Source organism: Mirounga leonina, unplaced genomic scaffold (assembly GCF_011800145.1).
Source record: "Mirounga leonina isolate KUSES-001 unplaced genomic scaffold, KU_Mleo_1.0 Mir_366, whole genome shotgun sequence".
Lineage (NCBI taxonomy): Eukaryota > Metazoa > Chordata > Mammalia > Carnivora > Phocidae > Mirounga > Mirounga leonina.
The window spans coordinates 19,083,707-19,105,957 of NW_023270709.1; the positions used below are offsets into that span (position 1 = coordinate 19,083,707).

The window sequence follows — 22,251 nt, forward strand, 5'->3', positions numbered from 1 at the left end:
GGGTACATGTATTCACATTTTAATTTTGTATTTTGGGGGTCGCCAAAAAAAAAAAACCCCTGAGTATATTTAATTTAATAAAGTAATGCTATGGACTGGAAGTCAGAAGGACCCAGAGCTGACACAATGTACTTAAATAATGAAAATAATGAAGATTGGTAATGCACCAAGGTGATCAAGCAAATGAAACTGCAACTGGCGCATTCTATTCTGTAATGCTCATCGGCAGCAAGCATGTTATCCTGTACCGTATGCCAAGGTCAAGAGTGTCTGGAGTTGAAAGTGAACTGTAGCTTATGAATGTAGCTTATGAGCAGCTGAATTTAAGTTAGCCAGTTGGGGGCAGGGCGGGGGGAAGCAACTTTTATCCCCTTCCAGTTCCTGTTTTCTCCTCATTGATATTCCATATTCCACTCTGATCAGCAGCTAGCATGTGACCAACTGGCTGGAACAAACAGAATTAACCAGATACTCAAATATTTCAGTCAGCCAGATATCCTCACCTGAGTCTTTTTACATTAATAAAACTCCCCAGCACCACCTCATCCCTTTTTTCTGCTCTACCCCTTTTTTTCATAGTATGATATGTTTATTATGTGTATTTTTTTATGGTCAGTTTACCACTTATAAACCTAGAGGAAGTCTTTCTTTTCTCAGTAATGTATTCCAAGTAGCTAGGATTATAACTGGTACATAGTAGGGGCTTGAGAAGTATTTTAATGGATAATAGGAACAAAAAAGCTTGACGAGGTCAAGATGGATAACATGCAAGAAAAAGCTTATGAAGGAAAACAGAGGAAGAAGACATAAAAGAAGATATCTGATAATTTTGTTCACTTATGAATTAAAAAATACACATATCAAAACAGGATAAACTATTACCATCTTAGGTAGATAAGTTTATTTCTACTATCCAGGTCACATCTCACTTCTCAGAAGGTTCGTTTTTATTTATTACTTCAACAATAATTTGTTTATTCATTCATATATCTGTTATGTGACAAGCACTGTAGCATAAATATGCAAGCTAGGGGCACCTGGCTGGCTCAGTTGGTAGAGGGTGCACCTGTTGACCTCAGGGCTGTGAGATCGAGCCTCATGTTGAGTGTAGAGATTACTTAAAAATAAAATCTTAAAAAAGAAAAAAAGCAGGCTAGATCACCAGCACACACTCATACAACATGATTGGGTCTGCCCCAAATCAACCATATTAAATAGTATGTCTCCATCCATTACTTCGATTAGTTAAAATATGGTGCAGATTCATCCAAGTCCAAAGGTTTGATCTCTCTGTGGGCCAGCTAGTGTCAGGATATAATGAGCAACTGACCTGGGAAATTAATAAAAATAATTTTACCACCAACCACAGAGTATACCCATTATCCAGGCTAATTGTCTCACAAACATTTGCTGCTGGCCTGAGTGGATGACTCAGCACAAGCCATCACCAGGAGAGAAATGGCACAGAGCTCACCTCCTGCTGACTGTGAGCCAAGGGCACCATCCTTGTATCTGAGGAGCAACGCAGTTAGACCCTGTGTTGCACTGACTTGAGATGGAAGGACATGCCCCCAAGTAAAGGCAAGCTGAAGAGTGGAAAGCAGAAAGGGATCCAGCTTGGGAGCAGGGAGGGGAGTTAAGGACATAAAGAGCCACTTTGCAGACAATATCAGTGAATGTGGCCCCTGGGAAAGCATGGTTAAGGGTAGACTAAACAGTGTGTCAAATTTGAACTCCTGGTCTTCCTCCTAAAATCTTTGCCTTCTTCAATGTCTGCTTCTCAAGTAACCACAATGCCATCCTGGTTGCTCAGGTCAAAAACCAAGGAGTTATTCTTGACTCCTTCTATGCTCAGGTAGCCCACATCCAGTCCAGAATCTAGTTCTCACAATCTCCCCTGCAGTCACCCTGGCCCCAGCTGCTTCCATCTCTCATCCAAATTATTGCAAAGCCTCAAATATGATCTCCCTGCCCCTATCCTCCCCCCTCCCCCCATCTAGTCTCAGCACAGTGGCCAGAATGATTCTTAGAAAAGAAAATCACATCATGTCATCCCTCTGCTCAAAACTCTGTGGTGATTTCCATTTCATTCAGGATAGAAGCCAGAGTCCTTTGAAAAGCCTGTGTGATCTGCTCCCCTGCTCCCCACCATTTCCTCTTCCACCTCTTGCCCCAACCTCTTCTCCCACTCATTCCAGCTCCACTGGTCTGCTGGCCATTCCTTGAACACTGGAGACACATTCCAGCCTGGGGACCCCTGCAATGGTGGTTTCCTCTTGCAACAGTTGTATCTGCTTCCCCCAGACAGCCCCATGGCTAATGCCTCCTCCAAGTATTTATTCAAACGTCACCTTCCTCATAAGACCGACTCTGGTCATCCTATTTTATTTTCTTTAAAAAAAAAATTTTTTTTAAAGATTTTATTTATTTATTTGAGCCAGAGAGAATGAGAGAGAGAGAGAGAGAGCACATGAGAAGGGGGGAGGGTCAGAGGGAGAAGCAGACTCCCTGCCGAGCAGGGAGCCCGATGCGGGACTCGATCCAGGGACTCGATCCAGGGACTCCAGGATCATGACCTGAGCCGAAGGCAGTCGCTTAACCAACTGAGCCACCCAGGCGCCCCTTCTTTTAAATTTTTTTAAAGATTTTATTTATTTATTTGAGAGAGAGAGAGAGAGAGCACAAGCAGGGCGGGGGCGGGGCAGAGGGAGAACCAGACTCCCCGCTAAGCAGGGTCCGCCCCCCCAACGTGGGGCTCCGATCCCAGGACCCTTAGATCATGACCTGAGCCAAAGGCAGCCACTTAACTACTGAGCCACTCAGGTGCCCCTGGCCATCCTATTTTAGACTGAAACCCATCTTCATGTGTATTTCTGTTCCCCCTGACTCGATTCCATTTTTTCCCCCAGTGGCTTTTAATACCTAACATACTATATAATTTAGTCATTTATTATTCTTTGTTTTTACTGATACTTTCTCCAATCATCGTTAATCAGAAATCTGCTTCCCAGAGTTTATTTGCCCCCTGCAGAGTTTACTGTTGTCTGTCTCCTCTTGTCATGGTTAATTTTATATGTCAGCTTCACTAGGCCATGGGGTGCCCAGATATTTGGTCAAACATTATTCTAGCTGTTTATGTGAGGGTGCTTTTGGATGAGATTAACATTTAAATCAGTAGGTTGAATAAAGCACCCTAGTGTGGGTGGGCCCCATCCAATGAGTTGAAGGCTCGAATGGAACAAAAAGCCTGACCCTCCCCTGAGTAAGGGAGAATTCCCCTGTCTGACTGCCTTCAAACTGGGACATCAGCTTTTTTCTACCTGTGGACTCGAACTTAACATCAGCTCTTCCTGTGTCTCAAGCCTGCTGGCCTTCAGACTGGAACTCTGCCATTAATCCTCCTGGGTCTCTGGCTTGCCGACTCACCTTGCAGATCTTGGGACTTGTCAGCCTCCAAAATTGTGTGAGCCAATTCTTATCCCAATCCATCTGAACAAAAGAGGGCAGGGACAGGAGAGTCCCTGTATTGTTTGTTGCTGTAAATTGTCTGTATTGTCTACTGCCCCACCCCAGCACCTCTGACCAGCCCTGGCACATAGATGACAACACTCCGTATACATTTGTTGAAAAAGGAAAAACAAACAGGTAACAAGAGGACTCTCTCTAGAGGTGTAACGAATACAATCATCTCCATTTTACTACCTAGTCAAGAGCTATGGGCTTTATATCTAATAACTGAGTCAAAGATAAAAGAATGGTCTTCATGTACATACCTCATAGAAAGCTGTTCTGGATATATAGCTTTATGTTAGCTTCACACACTGTCAGCCACACCTCCCCTTAAGGGTCAGTGTGAAAAACCAGGCACAGCGATCTACACGCATGGGTAAGACTGAACCCCTGAGATCTGCAGCATAAGGAAACCTTAAATCAAGAAAAGCTCGGGGACTTTTCTGGACCTGGAAGTAGCCAGAAATCCGTCCTGGGTACCAAGAAGCATCCCATGGCCATGGGGCAGCACAGGGAGAAAAGACCGCTCAAGACCTGAAGACAAGAGGCAAATGTCATGAGCCATCAGTTTGCTCTGCAGAAGGAAAAGAATGTTGTTGCTTCTAAATAGTCTGCCTTTCCACACCACAGCTTGGGGTGCGAGAGAAGGAAGAGAAAACAAAGATGAGGAGGAGAAGGGAGAGGAATGAGACTGGAACCGCAAATGCTGGGAGTGATTAGAAGTGGGCGCGGCTGGTCAAAAAAAGACTGACGGAGGGGACAGCAGAAGACAGAATCTGGGTGCAGAGGGGGCGGGCTGCGTCTACAGCCCTCCCCGAGATTATTATAGCTCCTGAAGACTGTGTGTGTGTGTGTGTGTGCACGCTGGAGGGGGAGAAGGAGAAGAGGCTTCTTCACCTCCATTAAATGCCCTCGGAAGTGTTTCCATGGTAATGAGCAAGGCTGACTGGAAAGGAGGGGGACCACGGATACCCAGTGAGCAGCCCCGCAGACTTCTGAGCGTCCCGGAAGCCGCCCACCCAGACTTCCGGGAGCAGGATTTCCCACGTTCTGTCCCACACAAGATCAGATCCCTAGAAAACTGAGCATGGGGGAGAGAAAAGGTTCCGTGGGCAAAAAAAAAAAAAAAAGCTTTAGAAACATCAGGTTCAACAAAGCTAAATAGATTTCTTTAGTACCTCCATTAGTATACTGAGGTGAATCATGACTCGCCAAAAGGCGGATACCATGTGCAGAATTCTCCCAACCTCCATTGACCAGGAGGCACTATTTGTGCCCTGCTGTTCACCAGACCGGGGCCGGTGTTCAGTTGGATGCCCGGTGGGGAGCATTATTCTTGATAAAAGCAGACAGTGGAATCTTATGGAGATGGTGCTCATCTTAAAAGAAAAAGCAGGTTTCTTGTCTCTCTCTGTCAAAATAAATAAATAAATAAATAAATAGCATCTTTAAAAAAAAAAAAAAGAATGATTGGAGCTAAGCATCAGTAGCTTGATACAGTAATAGTTCACCTACCCTGTGGGTTGTCTTAAGACTCACAGGGTAGTTGTTGAAATTCTTCGCATCTCCGGAGTTTGAAATAGAAACTACAGATTTATGTCATCTCAGCAACGTTCTTCATAAATGAGTCTCAGGGGCATCTGGCCGTCCTTCTACCATGGGCCACTTATCCAGGGGGAAGACAATGACCCAGTAGATGCTGTGGACTGGGCTGGCATTTTTCACATGGAGCTTTGGTAGTTTAAACTGAGATTTAAGGGTGCCTGGGTGGCTCAGTCGGTTAAGCGTCTGCCTTCCACTCAGATCATGATCCTGGGGTCCTGGGGTCCTGGGATAGAGCCTGGCCTCTGGCCCCCAGCTCAGCAGGGAGCTTGCTTCTCCCTCTTCCTCTGCCTGCCACTCCTCCTGCTGGTGCTTGTGCTCTGTCTCTGCCAAATAAGTAAATAAAATCTTTAAAAAAAAAAATAAAGATTTTTTTAAAACTGAGATTTATCATTACAAAGTAGACACAAGTGGGGACTCTATGGTGTTTGACATATAGTCAGGGCTCAACAAATGCTGGTAGAAAAACAAGTTAATGGCAGTACAGTATTGTATGTGTGTGGTTTTTATGTTTTTGCTTTTTGCATTTCAAAGAACTAATTTCTGATCACCGTATATTTTAGATTTTATAAAGCTGGTGCATTGGAACGGTTTTGGCAATTTTCTCCAATTTATACCCCTAGAAATTTTTAGTGAGGTCCCTGTGCATTTAAGTAAAGCACAAAATGAGATCTGCTGTTCAGCTCTAATGTTCAGTATCCTGTAAAGTAAAATTACAGGTGATTATAAAATTCATCACTATCAGAAGCCAGGTGATACCTCCCCAGATAGGCTAAGAGTTGATATCTTCTCAGCTGGGCCCATAAAATAAGCTAAAAACATAACAAAGTGCAAGATGAGATCCTTCTCAGCCACCCAGTCTACTCTCTCATGCTTGCTGTGGATAACCAGCTGAGGTTGTTGCTTTTCAACTTAATTTTTTTTTTTCTGATTTCTGTCTGCCATGATTTAGTATGTCTTTATTTCTCATCGCCCATTATTGACCCACTGCTTTCTTTCTGGATTTCAAATAATCCAGCTAATCCCATGTCCCTGCCATGAACCCAGCATTTTCGAGGAACCCATTTTGTCAAATCCGATCTAACAGGAGAGATACACTAGAGCTTCCCGGGTATCCCACGTTCGTTTTTTAGCCCGCACACCCATGCGTGAATGCCAAAGATGTGTTTTCTCTGGCTGGACTAATCTTTTTTTGCACTACCAGTGAAAGAAAGAATACCTATCAAAACAACTATAATGAAAACAATAAATCTCAACCTGAGGGAACAGTTAATGTTAAAGGGGTTTTTGTTTGGTTTTTTTGGTGTTGTTGTTTCCATCTTCTGACTCCCACTGTTGCAGCGGGATTCAGGATATAAGGTATTATAAGGACACAAACTGTTGTGGGTCGTTACGTAAACAGTGAGATTTCCACTGAACTCCACTTTTCGTATCGCAGACCTCCTCTTCTGAGATGTGTCAGGCACTGAGAGCTTAGCGAAAATTGTGGCCCGCATATCATGTTAGCAGAACTGTATTCTTGTTCTGATTAATGAATTGTAGGTTTTAAAGTGAGGACTCCATCACTCAACTGCAGCACAAAAAACTAGAGGTGTTGGAGAGCTAAGCTCACCCCCATGAACAGTGGCAAAGAAAAAAATTGTTAAGCGAGGATTGACAAAGTATTCATCCCTCAGTGTCAAGGGCCCTGAAATCCTAAATAAGGCTTTGAGTGTTAAAATATATAACTTAAAGTATATTGGTAACAGCAGGATTATTATCTGAACACTAAAAAAATGACTTTGGAGAAGGCTCGTTAGCCTGTGATTTGCTGAATGCTTTGGCAGAAAAGACTTTACATTAAAAATGCCCAGTTTGGGGGCGCCTGAGTGGCTCAGTCGTTAAGCGTCTGCCTTGGGTTCAGGTCATGATCCCAGGGTCCTGGGGTTGAGCCCTGCATCGGGCTCCCTGCTCCTCAGGGAGTCTCCTTCTCCCTCTGCCTGCCGCTGCCTCTGCTTATGTTCTCTCTCTCTCTCTCTTTGTCAAATAAGTAAATAAAATCTTAAAAAAAATTCTAATAAAAAAATGCCCAATTTGTGGGAATGTAAATTGGTGTAGCCACTGAACAGTATGGAGGTTCCTCAAAAAATTAAAAATAGAACTACCATATGATCCAGCAATCCCACTGCTGGGTATTTTTCCAAAGGAAACAAAAACACTAACATGAAGAGATATCTGCACCCCCGTGTTCATTGTAACATTATTTACAATAATCAAGACTTTGAAATAGCCTGAGTGTCAATCAGGATGGATGAACGAATTGGAATATATATACAATGGAATATTATTCAGCCATAAATAAGAATGAAATTTTGCCGTTTGTGACAACATGAGTGGACCTTGAGGGCATATGCTAAGTGAAATAAATCAGGGAGAGACAAATACCATATGATCTCACTTATATGTAGAATCAAAAAAAAAAAAAACCCCACAAAACCAAAACACTAAGCTCATAGAGAGGACAAATTGGGAGTTGTCAGTGGGGAGGGGAGGAGGGGGGCAAAACGGGGGAAGGGGATTAAAAGGTACAAACTTCCAGCTCTAAAATAAATAAGTCCTGGGAATGTAACACACAGCATGGTGACTATAGTTAATAATACTGCATTGCATATTTGAATGTTGCTAGGAGAGTAAATCTTAAAATCTCTCATCACAAGAAAAATATTTTGTAACTATATATGGTGATGGTTATGAACCAGACTTGTGGTGATTATTTAGCAAGATACACAAGTATCATTGTTATACACCTGAAACTAATATAATGTATATGTCAATTTATGCCTCAATTTTAAAAATGCGCAATTTGCAACTGCAAGTGCACTGTTCTACCTTTATGAGAAAAATAGAACAGTTTAACATCAAGCTTCAGTGTCTTCCCTGAGGTTCAGTCTAAATAGTTTGTCCCGGGCTCCAGACCTCTGCATTTTCAGCTGTTTCCCAGCAAATGTCATATAAAGGACTAGCATAATGATGATCCTGGACCCCAGTGCAATATTTTTTTAAAGATTTTATTTATTTATTGTTAATTTTTATTTATTTATTTATTTGATTGAGAGAGAGAGCAAGAGCAGGGGCAGGGGGAGAGGGAGAAGCAGATTCCCCACCGAGCAGGGAGCCCAACTTAGGGCTCCATCCCAGGACCCTGGGATCATGACCCGAGCCGAAGGCAGACGCTTAACCGACTGAGCCACCCAGGTGCTCCCCTATGCAATATTAAGTTATGTTTCATATACATGGATGCCTGTTAATCTCTATGCTATTATGTATGTCTGAAATGGTTTCTTTTAAAAAAATTACTGGGGCGCCTGGGTGGCTCAGTTGGTTAAGCGACTGCCCTCGGCTCAGGTCATGATCCCAGAGTCCTGGGATCGAGTCCCACATTGGGCTCCCGGCTCAGCGGGGAGCCTGCTTCTCCCTCTGACCCTCTCCCCTCTCATGCTGTTTCTCTGTCTCTTTCTCTTTCTCTCAAATAAATAAATAAATAATCTTAAAAAAAAATTACTGAAAAAAAAGTTCTGATGAGTATAATGGGTTGTTGAAAGATTTGCTTTAAAAATTAAATAAGAGTTTTTGCATGTTAGAAGCTTCTCTCTTAGGTATTAGGACAATGCAACACTCCACAACAATTCATTCCCCCCAAGGAGACCAAGTTTTCATGGTTTTACTCTTTAAAAATGATTTTTAAGAAATATAAGCAAAAGCCCTGGGGATTCTTAAGTGTATTTTTAAAGAGAGTTTAGGCGAACCCTAAAATGAGATATATGTGTGGAATGTATATCCTTACAAACATATACAAATATTTTCCAAGGAATTTGTCATGATGCAATATAATGACAACTAACATGGTATCATGTACATTTGCAGGGCTCGGTGAGTTTTGTTTATTTAGATTCTGTGACAGTTTTGCGAATGTTTTAAATTCACAAGTTGTCTTAAATGTAAAGTGTTTCTAAAAGTCCACAAGGCATATTCTCAAACCTCCAAAATGTTCCTGAACAGTGGAAAAATTTTATGTAAGAGGAACACGAAGGGGAGCTGGCGCAGGGAAATGTCTACAATTGCCCAAAGCAGGTTAACTCGAGTTAATGTTTCTGAGAAAAAATATTTGCTCCTAACTTAAAATGGTGAAAACAATTGCTTCATTTATTAGCACATGCCCAAATAATATATTTTTAGAAGCAAATACTGTTCCTGATTTGGATAACTTTTGCCTACTCTTCATCTGCATAATTCATTCTGATAATTTCTGATAATGTTTTCCTGAAGCTGCTTTCCTGATAGTAAGGAAGAGGCTTAACATTTTTTGATATATGTAAATTTAATAGTACCTATTAAAATTTTTTTCTACCACCAAATGTTACAAAACTGGTTAATATGTTTTAAAACTTTTCCCTTCATCACAAAAGAAATGCGTGTACAGATTGGAAAATGTAGAATATATGAATAAACCAATAAAATTAAATAAAAAAATTTTTATAACTCTTTGATATATACCTTTCTCTATATATCTCTGGGCTATAAGTCATACACGTGTACATTCATGCACCAAAGTGGAGTCAACTCATAAAACTTTGCACAAAAACACATTAGCCAAAGTAATAATGATTGATACCTGGCAGTGTGGTTGGCTGAGAATTACTGTTTGATGTGAGTTTTCTTGAATTTTAAATGTAAGTGGGATTCAGATAGTTAAAATCCAGTTTTCTCTTTGATGCTATTGAGTTTGCCTGAGTCATAATAGTAATGCTTTTGTAGTATTTACATTTAAAACATTCTTTCTAAAATTACAGAGTTTTCACAGTACTTGCCAAGAATATATTGATGGGATTTTGTTTGTTTGTGTGCTTGCTTGTTTTAATTGAACTGCTCGAATTCAAGGACTCTTCTTTATGTTCTTAATAGCCAGTGTTTTTAAAGTAATTATTGTTATTTTTGAAGAGATCTCTAATAAGCATGTCTACCAGAAAAGAATAAACATTTAGCATTTTTTTCATGCAGTGGAATTAAGTATGCTTATTGTTCACTTACGTTTTCCCATCTGTTTTTTTCCCAATGTTTCACAGTCTATTAATTTTCTAATCCAAAAAAAATTATTTAAAAAGAAGTAATGGTGGATTGATCCATTCTCTACCTGATGTTGAACCACATAAAAACCCTGGATTCCAGAAATAGGCTTATTTCCTTTCACTCAGTGACACATCTTTGAGGTCAAAGTCCCAGAGTTTGCTCCATCCCTTACAAAATAGCATGAGTGGAAATTTGGTTTTCCTTTTTGGGTAAAGTTTCTACAGAGCTTGCTGATAAAGCTCTTTAATTTTACTTTCTGCAAAACAATTATTTCTGGAGCTGAACTGAGATGAAGCTGATAATGGGTCTCAATTCTTCAACTTTAAAGCAGAAACTAGGGTCATAAAGACATGGAGTCCTGAAATACTCTCTCCTTCTGCTAAAGCCCATGGAACCCAGGGGAAGGGCAGGCAAGACTTTTCAGTTACTCTTCATTTGAACCTTGCAAAATGGTTTTCTTTCAGGGACAGGTCTCTCAGAATAAAAGAAACTTGAGTGATGAGTTTTTAAAAAGTAATCTGAATGAGACCTTTGTAAAGCTAGCCAATCTGAAGTACAGTAATTGCTAGATGTTTCTTTTTTTTTTTTAAGATTTTTATTTATTTATTTATTTATTTATTTGAGAGAGAGAATGAGATAGATGGAGAGCATGAGAGGAGGGAGGTTCAGAGAGAGAAGCAGACTCCCTGCCGAGCAGGGAGCCCGATGCGGGACTCGATCCCGGGACTCCAGGATCATGACCTGAGCCGAAGGCAGTCGCTTAACCAACTGAGCCACCCAGGCACCCTTGCTAGATGTTTCTGAGGAGCCATCACCAGGACATCCATTAAAAAAAAACCCAGCACACCTGGTAAATGTATCTCCTTCTACGAGTGGAAAGCCCTTGATTGACATTGGCCTTTCAACCTGTATTTATCGAGTATGCCTAATACAGGCTCAATACTCAAACAGGTGGCCATACTGTAATTGCTTCTCCCATTTGCCTTTCCTCTGACATCCTGACGTGCTCAGTCTTGACAGAAATCACACCATCACCCAAATGTTCTCTCTGTGTTTGATTCCAGCTGTGAAACTTCAGGATGAGCTGGAGAATGTAAGCCTAGTTTGAAGTACAGGAGAAATCTGCTGGCACAGAATAAAAGTTATACTGTTTATTAAAGTTATGCAAATAGCCGTTGTACTTAGATCTCTGAGCCTGGCTTTTTCTTTTTTTTTTTTTTTTTTTTTTTTCTTTTTAATGAGGACAGTTCTTCGTGCAATTGCCAAACTAAGGCAAAAGAAAACTTTCTCAATCTTTATGATGCTTTCATCAGATAACCCATATAAAATATCTTCCAGAATACCCTGTCTCCTCAGACCTTAGAGTTTGTTCTTGGGAAGTTGGAGATAAACGAAGATGGCCTTAATAAATCAATCTAACATTGTAAATACAATGTTTCTGGTTATTTTCCCCCTTGGGGCAATAGGCCAGATATCACCAACAATTCAGATATTCTGGCCTTTCTCAAAATGTCACTGGAGCAAGAATATTACAGCTTAGCGAATTGTTGGACAAAATCAGGATGCTTTTGAGTAGTTTTGCCATAAGTAAAAATCAGCTGTCTTCTGGAAGAACCTATAACACACCTTTGGCCGGGTGTTGAATTTGGACTAAAAAGAATCCCTTGAGGAGGGAAATGTTTCCCTTCTCAAAGTGAAATTCCAGGGGCACCTGACTGGCTCACTCGGTAGAGTGTGCAACTCTTGATCTTGAGGTCATGAGTTGGAGCACCATGTTGTGGGGGTAGTGTTTACTTAATTTAAAAAAATGCTATAGGGGTGCCTGGGTGGCTCAGTCGTTAAGTGTCTGCCCTTGGCTCAGGTCATGATCCCGGGGTCCTGGGATCGAGCCCCGCATCGGGCTCCCTGCTCGGCAGAAAGCCTGCTTCTCCCTCTCCCACTCCCCCTGCTTGTGTTCCCTCTCTCACTGCCTCTCTCTGTCAAATAAATAAATAAAATATTTTAAAAAAAAATGCTGTCATAAATAAATAAAAAGCGAAATTCCAAGGAGAACATTTAAACCTGACTTTTGGCAGACATTAAGAAACAAACATGGAAGAATTGTGTTTGGGCAGGGAATGCTTGGGGCGGGGGGGAGGGTTGTTTTATTTAGAGATTTGTTTGCTGTTGAGTGTTCGGAGGTGCTTGGTTGTAAAGCCATTACATCCTTACACTAGCTTGCTAGAGCTGCCAGAACGAAGTACCACAGACTGGGTGGCTTAAACAATAGAAATTTACCTTCTCCCAGTTCTGGAGGCTGGAAGTCTGAAATCAAGATGGCGGTTGGTTTCTTCTGAAGCCTCTCTCCTCCCCTCATAGAAGGCAGGCATCTCCCTGCGTCTTCACGTGATCTTCCCTCCTACACGTCTGTGTCCTTTTGGGTTGGGGGTCCACCCTAGTGACCTCATTTTAACTTAATTACCTCTTTTAAGACTTTACCTCCAAATACAAACATGTCCTGAAGTACCAGGGGTTAGGACTTAAACACCTGAATTTGTGAAGGACAGACACAGTTCAGCCTACAGCAACCCTGAGTCAGGGTGTCCTTGCCAAATCTATCAGACCTTTTCTTTGGAATGGTTCTAAGGGGAGAGGGTGGAAAGGTATTCTTGAATTTTCCACAAGACCTGGCTAGCTTATGCAGCAACTTTTTTTTGTTTTTCTCCTCCTTCAATATGGAAGAATTAAAAAGTCCACTGAGAACCTTGAGAACACCTTGCTCTCTTTGCCTATAATTCTTTTTGTTTCTCCCAGACAAAAACGCACCTCTATCCATTTGCATATCCCAACTAGGAAATCTCTCCCTGTCTTTGCATATAAGTGATAAGAAGGAGCTGGTCAGTGAATCTGGTCAGTCAGAGGCTTCACTGGCAGATACCTTGAGATCACCCCCTGTTTTCTGAGCACCCCAACATACCTGACTCTGTACCAAGTGCAGACGTGTCCTCTCATTTACTCCTAACAACCTTGTGAAGTAGGGACCATTCTCAACACTATTTTGCAGATGAGATCATGGAATCGTAGACACATTTGGTAATGTGTGGAAAGGCCTAGGGCTTAGTGCACGAGCCAGCAAGGACTTGAACCCAGGTAGTCTCATTCCAGACCTGAGCCTTTAATGTCTTCACAATACCTTTCCCTAGTCTTGCTGGCAGAGAGAAAACGTGTGTGGGGGGAGCTAACTGTATTTTTTTGAGCACCCAATGCAGAGAACTCTCTCGGGGCTTCTTAGAAGCCCTGGGTTCTAGCTCCAACTCAACTAACGCTTGCTAGCTAATCTTGTCTCCTAGTTATGTGAGGTGGGAGAATTGGATTCGATCCATGCCTCTCACACTTTTAGACTGAGATTCATAATGAGAAATACATTGTACCGTGTAGTTCAGGACACAAATGCACACACACCAGGACACACGTGCACACACATGGACACACATACATGCAAACACACCACTACACACGCAGGCATACATGGGCCATGGAAATGAAACAGATTGTTCACGAATCACGCACCCACGTGAAATACATGTGAATGCCCTCTGATCGTTTCTCTTCTCTTTCAGTTACTTTTGGAAACGCTGATTGTGACCTACTCAAATGGGTCGGTCAAAAGCTGAACCAACCCAGTTTGGACTTCTATAACCTTAAAATCCTGTTAGCCTAGGTGGATGTTTCTTTGGAGCTTCTCTTATCTTAAATGCACAGATATTATTTGAGTATTACATGTTACAGAGGACAGCCCTTTTGCCTCCAGTCTAAGCTAATTGCATAATAGTAATAATAATCAAGTCCACTTATTGTGTACCTCCCCTGTGACAGAGGCTTAAAATGCTCTATTTCCTGTAGCTACGGGCTATAGGTATTATCTCTGACTTACAGATGAGGAGACCAAGGCTCAGATTAAGGAATTTGCTCAAGGTCACATGGGTAGTAAGTGGCAGAGCTGAGATTTGAACTGATGTCATTCTAATCCCAAAGCCCTTAAGTGCTTTTCTTGCAGGGGAAGGGGTATACAGGGGTCAAGAAGGAGAAGTGAGGTCTGGAAACTGCTGTAGCTGAATGCGACTTCTTCCCTAATGGTCTGCTGTCCCTGGCAGAGACAACTGTCCTTTGGGGTGCTAAGCCACCACTATAACAGTGATTAAAATCTGTGCCTGGGGAGCATTTCCCACCCCCCACCCCCCAACCCCAGGCCACCTTCAGACCAGTTAAATCACAGTCTCTGGGGCTGGGACCCAGGCCTCTGTTTTTCAAAGCTCCCAGGTAATTTCAATGTGTGGCCAAGGTTGAGAACCTTTACTCTGAAGTTAAAGAAATGAAGGAGTTTTAAGGGCTTTTCCATTTTTCTTCCTGCAAACGAGATTTTGTAAAATATTGCCAAAACGTCTTCAACTACTGTACAAAGCTGAAGTACAAACTGTTTCTAGTTCGTTGGAGCGCATTTAACAACAACAACAACAAAAATCAGGTAACCTTGTATCTACTTCAAAACCAAAGAAAGTAGACATTGCTAAAGGGATGGATGAGGAGGTGGTCCAGGCAGGCACCTGTCTCTGTGATACTTCGTAACTCAGCTCACATAATTTTGAAAATCATTTTTCATATGACTAAGGAAGTTAGTTGTTGAATTAATTAATCAGCAGCTAGGCTACCCAGTGGTCGTTGGCCAAGTTCACGGGGTACAATGTAGAAAGCCAAACCAGACTCAGGTAACTGTAGATATTATAAGTAATCACATTTTCTTAAAAAGAGCCTCCATGGAAGATTTCCACTTTTTCCCATGGATTAGGGGAACTGTGGTCAAACCGAAGACGCTCCCTCACATCAGGTCCCACAGGAACAAGAGGATACCTTTTTTTTTTTTTTTAAGATTTTATTTATTTATTTAACAGAGAGAGAGAGAGAGGGAGAGCAGGAACACAAGCAGCGGGAGCGGGAGAGGGAGAAGCAGAATTCCCGCTTAGCAAGGAGCCCGATGCGGGGCTCGATCCCAGGACCCTGGGATCATGACCTGAGCCGAAGGCAGACGCTTAACGACTGAGCCACCCAGGCGCCCCAAGAAGATACCTTTTGACTAACGTCTCACCACCCTGATTTTAGGCCTGTGTTGTTCCAGCGTGTGATCTGTGTGTTCCATTTGGAAATATAGCTGACCACACTCAGTGTCCCTGTGGTCCCTGCAGGACTCTCTAAAACAGGGGCTGTCTCATATGGCTGGGTTTCGTCCATGTCTCCGGAGGACAGTTTTAATAATGTTAAAAATATGTACAGTTTTTGTCCTTCCGAGAATGAAAATACCGTACTACCATAACAACAACAACAATCCGTCTTACTCTGGAAGCCCCTGACAGATGACAGGTCCCGAGCACTCCTGCAGAGGCCAACCTGGATAGAGGCGCGAGCTTCTGTTCTGCCCTTGGTCACAGTGCTCAATGTTTGCTTGCAGAATGACATGGCTGTGCTTCTGAAACCAATATCAGAAAAGATTCAGGAAATCCAGACTTTCCGAGAGAGAAACCGGGGGAGTAAAATGTTCAATCATCTCTCGGCCGTCAGCGAAAGCATCCCTGCCCTCGGCTGGATAGCTGTGGTGAGTCCTGTCTGCGTGGAATGGCATCCCGGCACCTTGTCCCTTTTTTGGAGTGTTTGGGAGAACCTCTAGCTACTTTCGGGCTCTTTCCTCTGTCTATTACACTGCAGGGAATTCCTCTCACGGTGAATGCTCCAGATCTTTCTTACCCTGTTTACGGTTCAGTGCTTTGTGTTCTGAGATGTGGAAATGTCTCACCCCCGCCCCTTTACAGAGCAAAATGTTTGCCTCCAACTTTCACTTAATATTTCCATGGCTTTTCTTCATCTTGAAGGCATTTTCTTTCTTATCCTATTTTTTTTTCCTTCTATGCTTGGGTGATGGTCCTGCTCTCTCAGTCCCCCAAACCCGGTCCTTATGTCAAGGAGATGAATGATGCCGCCACCTTTTACACTAACAGGGTCCTCAAAGACTACAAACACAGGTACGTATTCCTTTATTAGCCAAATTTTCAGTTGCTTGCTTGTTAGACATTTGTCCCAAAGCTTCATGTAGTTCACCCCCGATTCCTTTCAAAGGCGAGTTTACGGTAAATGTTAAGGATATATCCCACTTTTGCAGCTAAAGCAAAGTGGGAAGTGAGGTCCGTTATCCAGATAATGTATGTGCATTAGAATATCTGCCTCAGTTCTCTTGTGATGATAAACTCCCTACTTGAATCTGTGTCACCCCATACGTGTTCCCACAACAGCCAGAGAGCTCTGTGATGGTTCGTGATGGACCCGCCCTAGAGGGTCACGACTCTTTACGCTGCCCAAGACAGAGTTGGTGGGTGAGCAGAGAGAAGAAAGGAGAAATCGGGAAATGAAGTGTAAATGAGCAACAGAAATGAGATGTGACAATTAACCAGGCCACTGAGAGGGAAACCAGTGAGTGCGTTAAGACGAAATACAGTTGGGGTGGACAAGAGAGACACACATCTATAAAAAGAGCAGCGCAGATGAGTCCAAACCAAGCTGGAGAACCAGCTTAAAAAGGCATCACATTCTACAGTACAAATAAGAGATCCTAGAGACACTTTAAACTGGTGTTGGAATTGAAAATGGGATCGAATGGAGACATGCCGTAAGTGTCTCTAAACTACTCAAGGGATGTCATGGGATTTCTTCCCCTCTGATACATAATGTCACGGCTGGCCCTATAAACAGCTAGCTAAATGTGGTGTGGCTGATATCTAGTCACTCAGAGAAGGAATGAGGCAAAAATAAAAGCAATAAAGTTCCATTCCCTGGGCACCAGGCTCAAGAGAGGATGGATATAGGAGTATTGAGCCGGACTCAAGAGTGGATCCCCCCCTGAGCTCTTGGGTGGCAGAAGCAGAAGTGTTCATCAGCCAGCAAATGCAGGGGCTCCTGCATCTCACTCGCTGGCCCAGGCTGTTCAGTTGGAGAAACTTGAGGACCAGGTCACTGACCAATATTACAATTCAAAATTTGCATAACTTTCACTTTTAGGTTATTTTTCATTTTAATAAACATTGAGTAGATATGAAAGAATATTTATAAAATATATGGAAGATACAATCACAACACAAAAAATACTCCCTGTATTCACCACTCAGTTTAAGAAATATGTACCAATATTTTTTACTACAATAAACAGACACACTCAACAATTCTACTCCCAGGTATATTTCCAAAAGAAATGAAACATGTTCACACAAAAGCTTGTACACAAATGTTTGTGGCAGCCTTATCTACAATAGCCAAAAAATGGAAACAATCCAAATGTTCGTCAATAGCAATAGATAGATAAAATGTATATCCATACAATGGTGTGTTATTCAGACATTAAGAAAATGAAGTATTGATACAAGAGCAACGTGGATGAACCTTGAAAACAGCCTAAGTGAAAGAAGTCAGATACAAAAAAAACACATATTGTATGACTCCATTGGTATGCAATTCTAGAATAGGCAGATCCATAGAGACAGAAAGTAGCTTAGCAATTGCCCAGGACTGGGGAAGTTTGGGGGAAATGTGGGGGAACTGCTAATGGATATGAGATTTCTTTTGTGGGGTGATGTACTCTTACAAAATTGACTGGTGATGGTTGTCTGACTCTGTTGACCTAATCTATTGGATTATACGCTTTAAATGGGTGAATTGTAGGGGATGTGAATTGTATCTCAGAAAAGCTATTATATTAAAACCAAACAAAAAAACAGCCACAGTGCTGAGCTGCCCTCATAGAGTTCAGTCATCCTGTGTTCGGGAAACAGGCGTTTGGGCGAGCACTTGTGCCCAGTGCTACAACTCTGTGTTGCATTAGGGACTGGGTGTCCCCTGTTTGTAGGAAATCTGGAAACAGCACCCTCCTTACCACTCTAAACCTCTCCCCATTTCATGACTCTCTTGGCCAGAGAATTCAATCAGATTATTAAAAAGCAAGCCAAAGGACTTTTTTTTTCCAATACCAATTCTCCTTTCTGAAAGCACATTGTTTTTCATTTTGCATCAGAAGTAGTGCAGAAAGGGCGCCTGGGTGGCTCAGTCGGTTAAGCGTCTGCCTTCGGCTCAGGTCATGATCCCAGGGTCCTGGGATCGAGTCCCGCATCGGGCTCCCTGCTCCTTGGGAGCCTGCTTCTCCCTCTGCCTCTCTCTCTGTGTCTCTCATGAATAAATAAATAAAAAAAAATCTTAAAAAAAAAAAAGAAGTAGTGCAGAAAGAAATGGTCTCCCTCCACGTTCATCTCCCCATGAGAGATCACGTGAGGACACATGGCCCGAATTGCTGGGTTCGCTCCCCGTGGTCCTCTCTGCCGCACACCTGAAGCGCAGGGAGGGCATTTGGCTCCTCTCAGGAGAGACCTGGGTCACCAGCCTGTCAGGGTCCTTTTCAGAATTGGTTCACAGTGACTGAAACGGAAAGACAATTGGTCCAGGGTCATCCAGAGCCTTAGTTACTGGATTACCATGTTCCCACCAATCTTTTTTAAATTTTATTTTAGATCCTAACTCTACTCTCTTCCACCCTCTTTTATAACAAAGCGATTTACGCCACGTGGATTGGGTGAAGTCGTATTTGAGCATTTGGAGTGAGTTGCAAGCATACATCAAGGAACACCACACCACAGGCCTTACTTGGAACAAAACCGTAAGTACCAAGCCCTCTGCCACCCAGGTAAAGAAAGGCCATGGAAATATTCATTCCTGGTAGCTTAGAAATTTCACACTTTAGAATTTACCTCAAGGAAAGCGTAAGATAAAATAGGTATGTAGAAACTGTTCATGCAAGTGTCATTTGTCATGGAGCAATCTGGAGATTGCCTATAGGACATGCAGAAAGAAAATGGTTAAGTTGTCCATGGTAAGAACCCAACGAAACATTCTTCAACCGTTAAAAGTAACATATATGAGGGGCACCTGGCTGGCTTAGTCGGTAGAGCTTGTGACTCTTGATATTGGGGTCATGAATTTAAGCCCTGTGGTGGGTGTAGAGATTACTTAAGTAAATAATTATTTAAAATCTAACATATATGATGTCTACATGGGAAATGATTTACCAGCCAGTGTGATTGAGTGCAAAAGGTTTTGAGCACTAAGAGGGCATATATATTAAGAAACTGTGATAAAAATTAAAGGAAAAGGGAAGGTTTGAAAATAGTTACAATTTTAAGGAGATAGAATTACTAATAAAAATGTCTTTTTAAATGTTTGAAATTTCTCTTTTGGCATTCAAGATTTCTCCAATAATATTTTTGAATAGTCGGGCAATCCTAGTGCTCTGAATAGTATCTTAGTCATAGGATAAAATCCCAGCCTTTGAATGTTGGCTGTGACCTTTGCCCTGCCCTCATCTTCAGCCTGGTCTGTGCTCTCTTCCCGCCTCTCACGGCTTCCCAGCACAGCCAAACTACTTGTGGAGGCCTCAACACATGCCGTGCTTAGGTCAAACCAAATCAGATTGTTGTCATTTCAAAGTTTGCAGATCTCAGATGGTTTAGCCCCTTCTGCAATGTCCCAAACAGATGTCATGCCGTATGACCTTCCCTGGAATGGATGTTTCTCCTCTGTGCTTCCTTCGTATCTTGAGTATAGCTCAATCATAGCCCTCAGCTCATGCGATTGTCATTTGTGTGTGTGTGTTTTGGAGGCTTTCCCACTCAACTGCAAACTCCTCTCTGTCTCCAGCCCCTAACACAGTACCTGGCACAGAGCAAGCACTCAATCAATGGTTTGAACTGTGAGGTAGGGAGGGGCCCCCGGGCGACTCAGTCAGTTAAGCATCTCACTCTTGATTTCGGCTCAGGTCATGATCCCAGGGTCCTGGGATCGAGCCCCGCATCGGGCTCCTCGCTCCGCGGGAAGCCTGCTTCTCCCTCTCCCACTCCCCTTGCTTGTGTTCCCTCTCTCGCTGTCTCTCTCTCTGTCAAATAAATAAATAAATAAAAATCTTTAAAAAAAAAAAAGAATAAAAAATTTTTTTTAAAAAATTTAATTTAAAATAAAAAAAAAAGAAATGAATGTTACCTTTAAATGGTCAAAGTGGATGGTCCAACTGGAGTTAATACTGACAAAATAAAGTGGCGAATTTGTGAATTCCGTTTAGGGATAGCACTCTCATTCTCCCAGTGGCCATGCGCCAGGCCCTAGCTCTCATCCAGAACGTCGGTGAGGTCAGCTTAATACCAATGCCAAGTTTGTGACTTTTCAAAGGAGTGTGGGACTTCTGCCTTTGCTCACCAACCCTTGTACAAACGTTAATATTGACCCCCATAGACTAATACTCCCTCTTATTTTCTACTTTGCCTATTTTCTCCATAAGCAAAAATGCACAGTTGTGAAGTACAACAACTAAGTTGATTATTTTTCTTCTGCCTACAATATTATGATTTTTTAGAAGAGGTCATAAACACTTGAAGTGTTTTAATATGGAAAGGTGTATAAGGATGCGGGTGGGTGTTTGGGTGGATGGATTAGAATTATTTTTCATACACGTCCAATGAGATGCTGTCTTGTTATAGATCAGTTTGTCATAAAGCGGAATTGTCACGTGTTTGCCGCGGAAATAGGTCATCACTAGAGAGTAGTAAACTAACAAGCAAGAGTCCTTGGATGTCTTATTATTATATTCATGGTAGATAAATGGAAAAGGAAAGAGAACCCATTTGTGAGAAATAATCATGTTGATAAAAGCTAGTCCATTAATTTTCTAACGACACCCATGGAAAAGAAAATTACTTTTAAATGGTTTCAATACCTTTTACCACAATGTACAAAGCTGAGTAATGGTGTTTTGAATATATAAGATAAGAATCAAATATTAGGGGCACCTGGGTGGCTCATTCGGTTGAGCATCTGCCTCTTGATTTCGGCTCATGTCATGATCTCAGGGTCATGAGATGGAGCCTTGTTTCAGCTCCATGCTGGATGTGGAGCCTGCTTAAAATTCTCCCTCTCTCCTTCTGCCCCTCCCCCTCTAAAAAAAAGAATCAAATATTAATTATAGAAGAATAAACATAGTTGTTTTCCTTTATTCTAGAGTGAATACTTATGTTTTCATTATTTTCATTAGAAATATAAGCCTTGTAACAATGGCTTTCAAACTTTAAAAAGCAACTAATGATGAGAAATACAGTTCACACAGACACACACATACCCCACACACACCCTGTTCACAATACTAAAACAAGTATTACAAGAACACTTCTGTCTCAGGGCGCCTGGGTGGCTCAGTTGGTTAAGTGACTGCCTTCGGCTCAGGTCATGATCCTGGAGTCCCGGGATCGAGTCCCGCATCGGGCTCCCTGCCGGCGGGGAGTCTGCTTCTCCCTCTGACCCTCCCCCCTCTCATGCTCTCTCTCTCTCTCTCATTCTCTCTCTCAAATAAATAAATAAATAAAATCTTTAAAAAAAAAATTAAAAAAAAGAACACTTCTGTCTCTACTTGAAATGCATTCAAATATTTTTTCTATTTTATTTCATGTTTTATAAAATTCTGGCTGAGACTTACTAAACTGATTTCATGACCCGACACATGGCACATTTTTAAAAACTTGTTATAAAACATAAATGTTGTATTTATACAAGTGTGTATATATTTTATATAAAATATAATCCTTGGAGCAGGCATTGGGCATCGTGGATTGCCGTAATAATAATGGCAGCTATTATGTACTAAGCACATGCTATGCTGTGGGAGAATTCGATTTCAAGTGGTAATTGTAGGGGCACCTGGATGGCTCAGTCAGCTAAGCATCCAACTCTTGATTTTGGCTCAGGTTCTGGTCTCAGGGTCATGAGATCGAGCCCCGTGTCGGGCTCTGCGCTAGGTCTGAAGCCTGCTTAAGATTCTCTACCTCTCCTTCTGCCCCTTATGCACATGGGTGCTCTTTCTTTCTCTCCCTCAAAAATAAATAATAAATAAATAAATAAATAAATAAATAAAATGGTAATTGTTATAAA

General features: G+C 42.0%; 1 protein-coding gene across 1 annotated transcript in view; it reads left to right on the top strand.

The window, feature by feature from the left end:
• The window catches only part of CAP2 (cyclase associated actin cytoskeleton regulatory protein 2), a 138,578-nt gene that overhangs the window by 82,218 nt on the left and 34,109 nt on the right, over nucleotides 1-22,251 (top strand). The window contains exons 5-7 of the mRNA XM_034985731.1: nucleotides 15,701-15,844; nucleotides 16,183-16,268; nucleotides 18,835-18,940. Of these exons, the coding sequence (XP_034841622.1) occupies nucleotides 15,701-15,844; nucleotides 16,183-16,268; nucleotides 18,835-18,940 (336 nt within the window). The remainder of the gene's footprint in view (nucleotides 1-15,700; nucleotides 15,845-16,182; nucleotides 16,269-18,834; nucleotides 18,941-22,251) is intronic.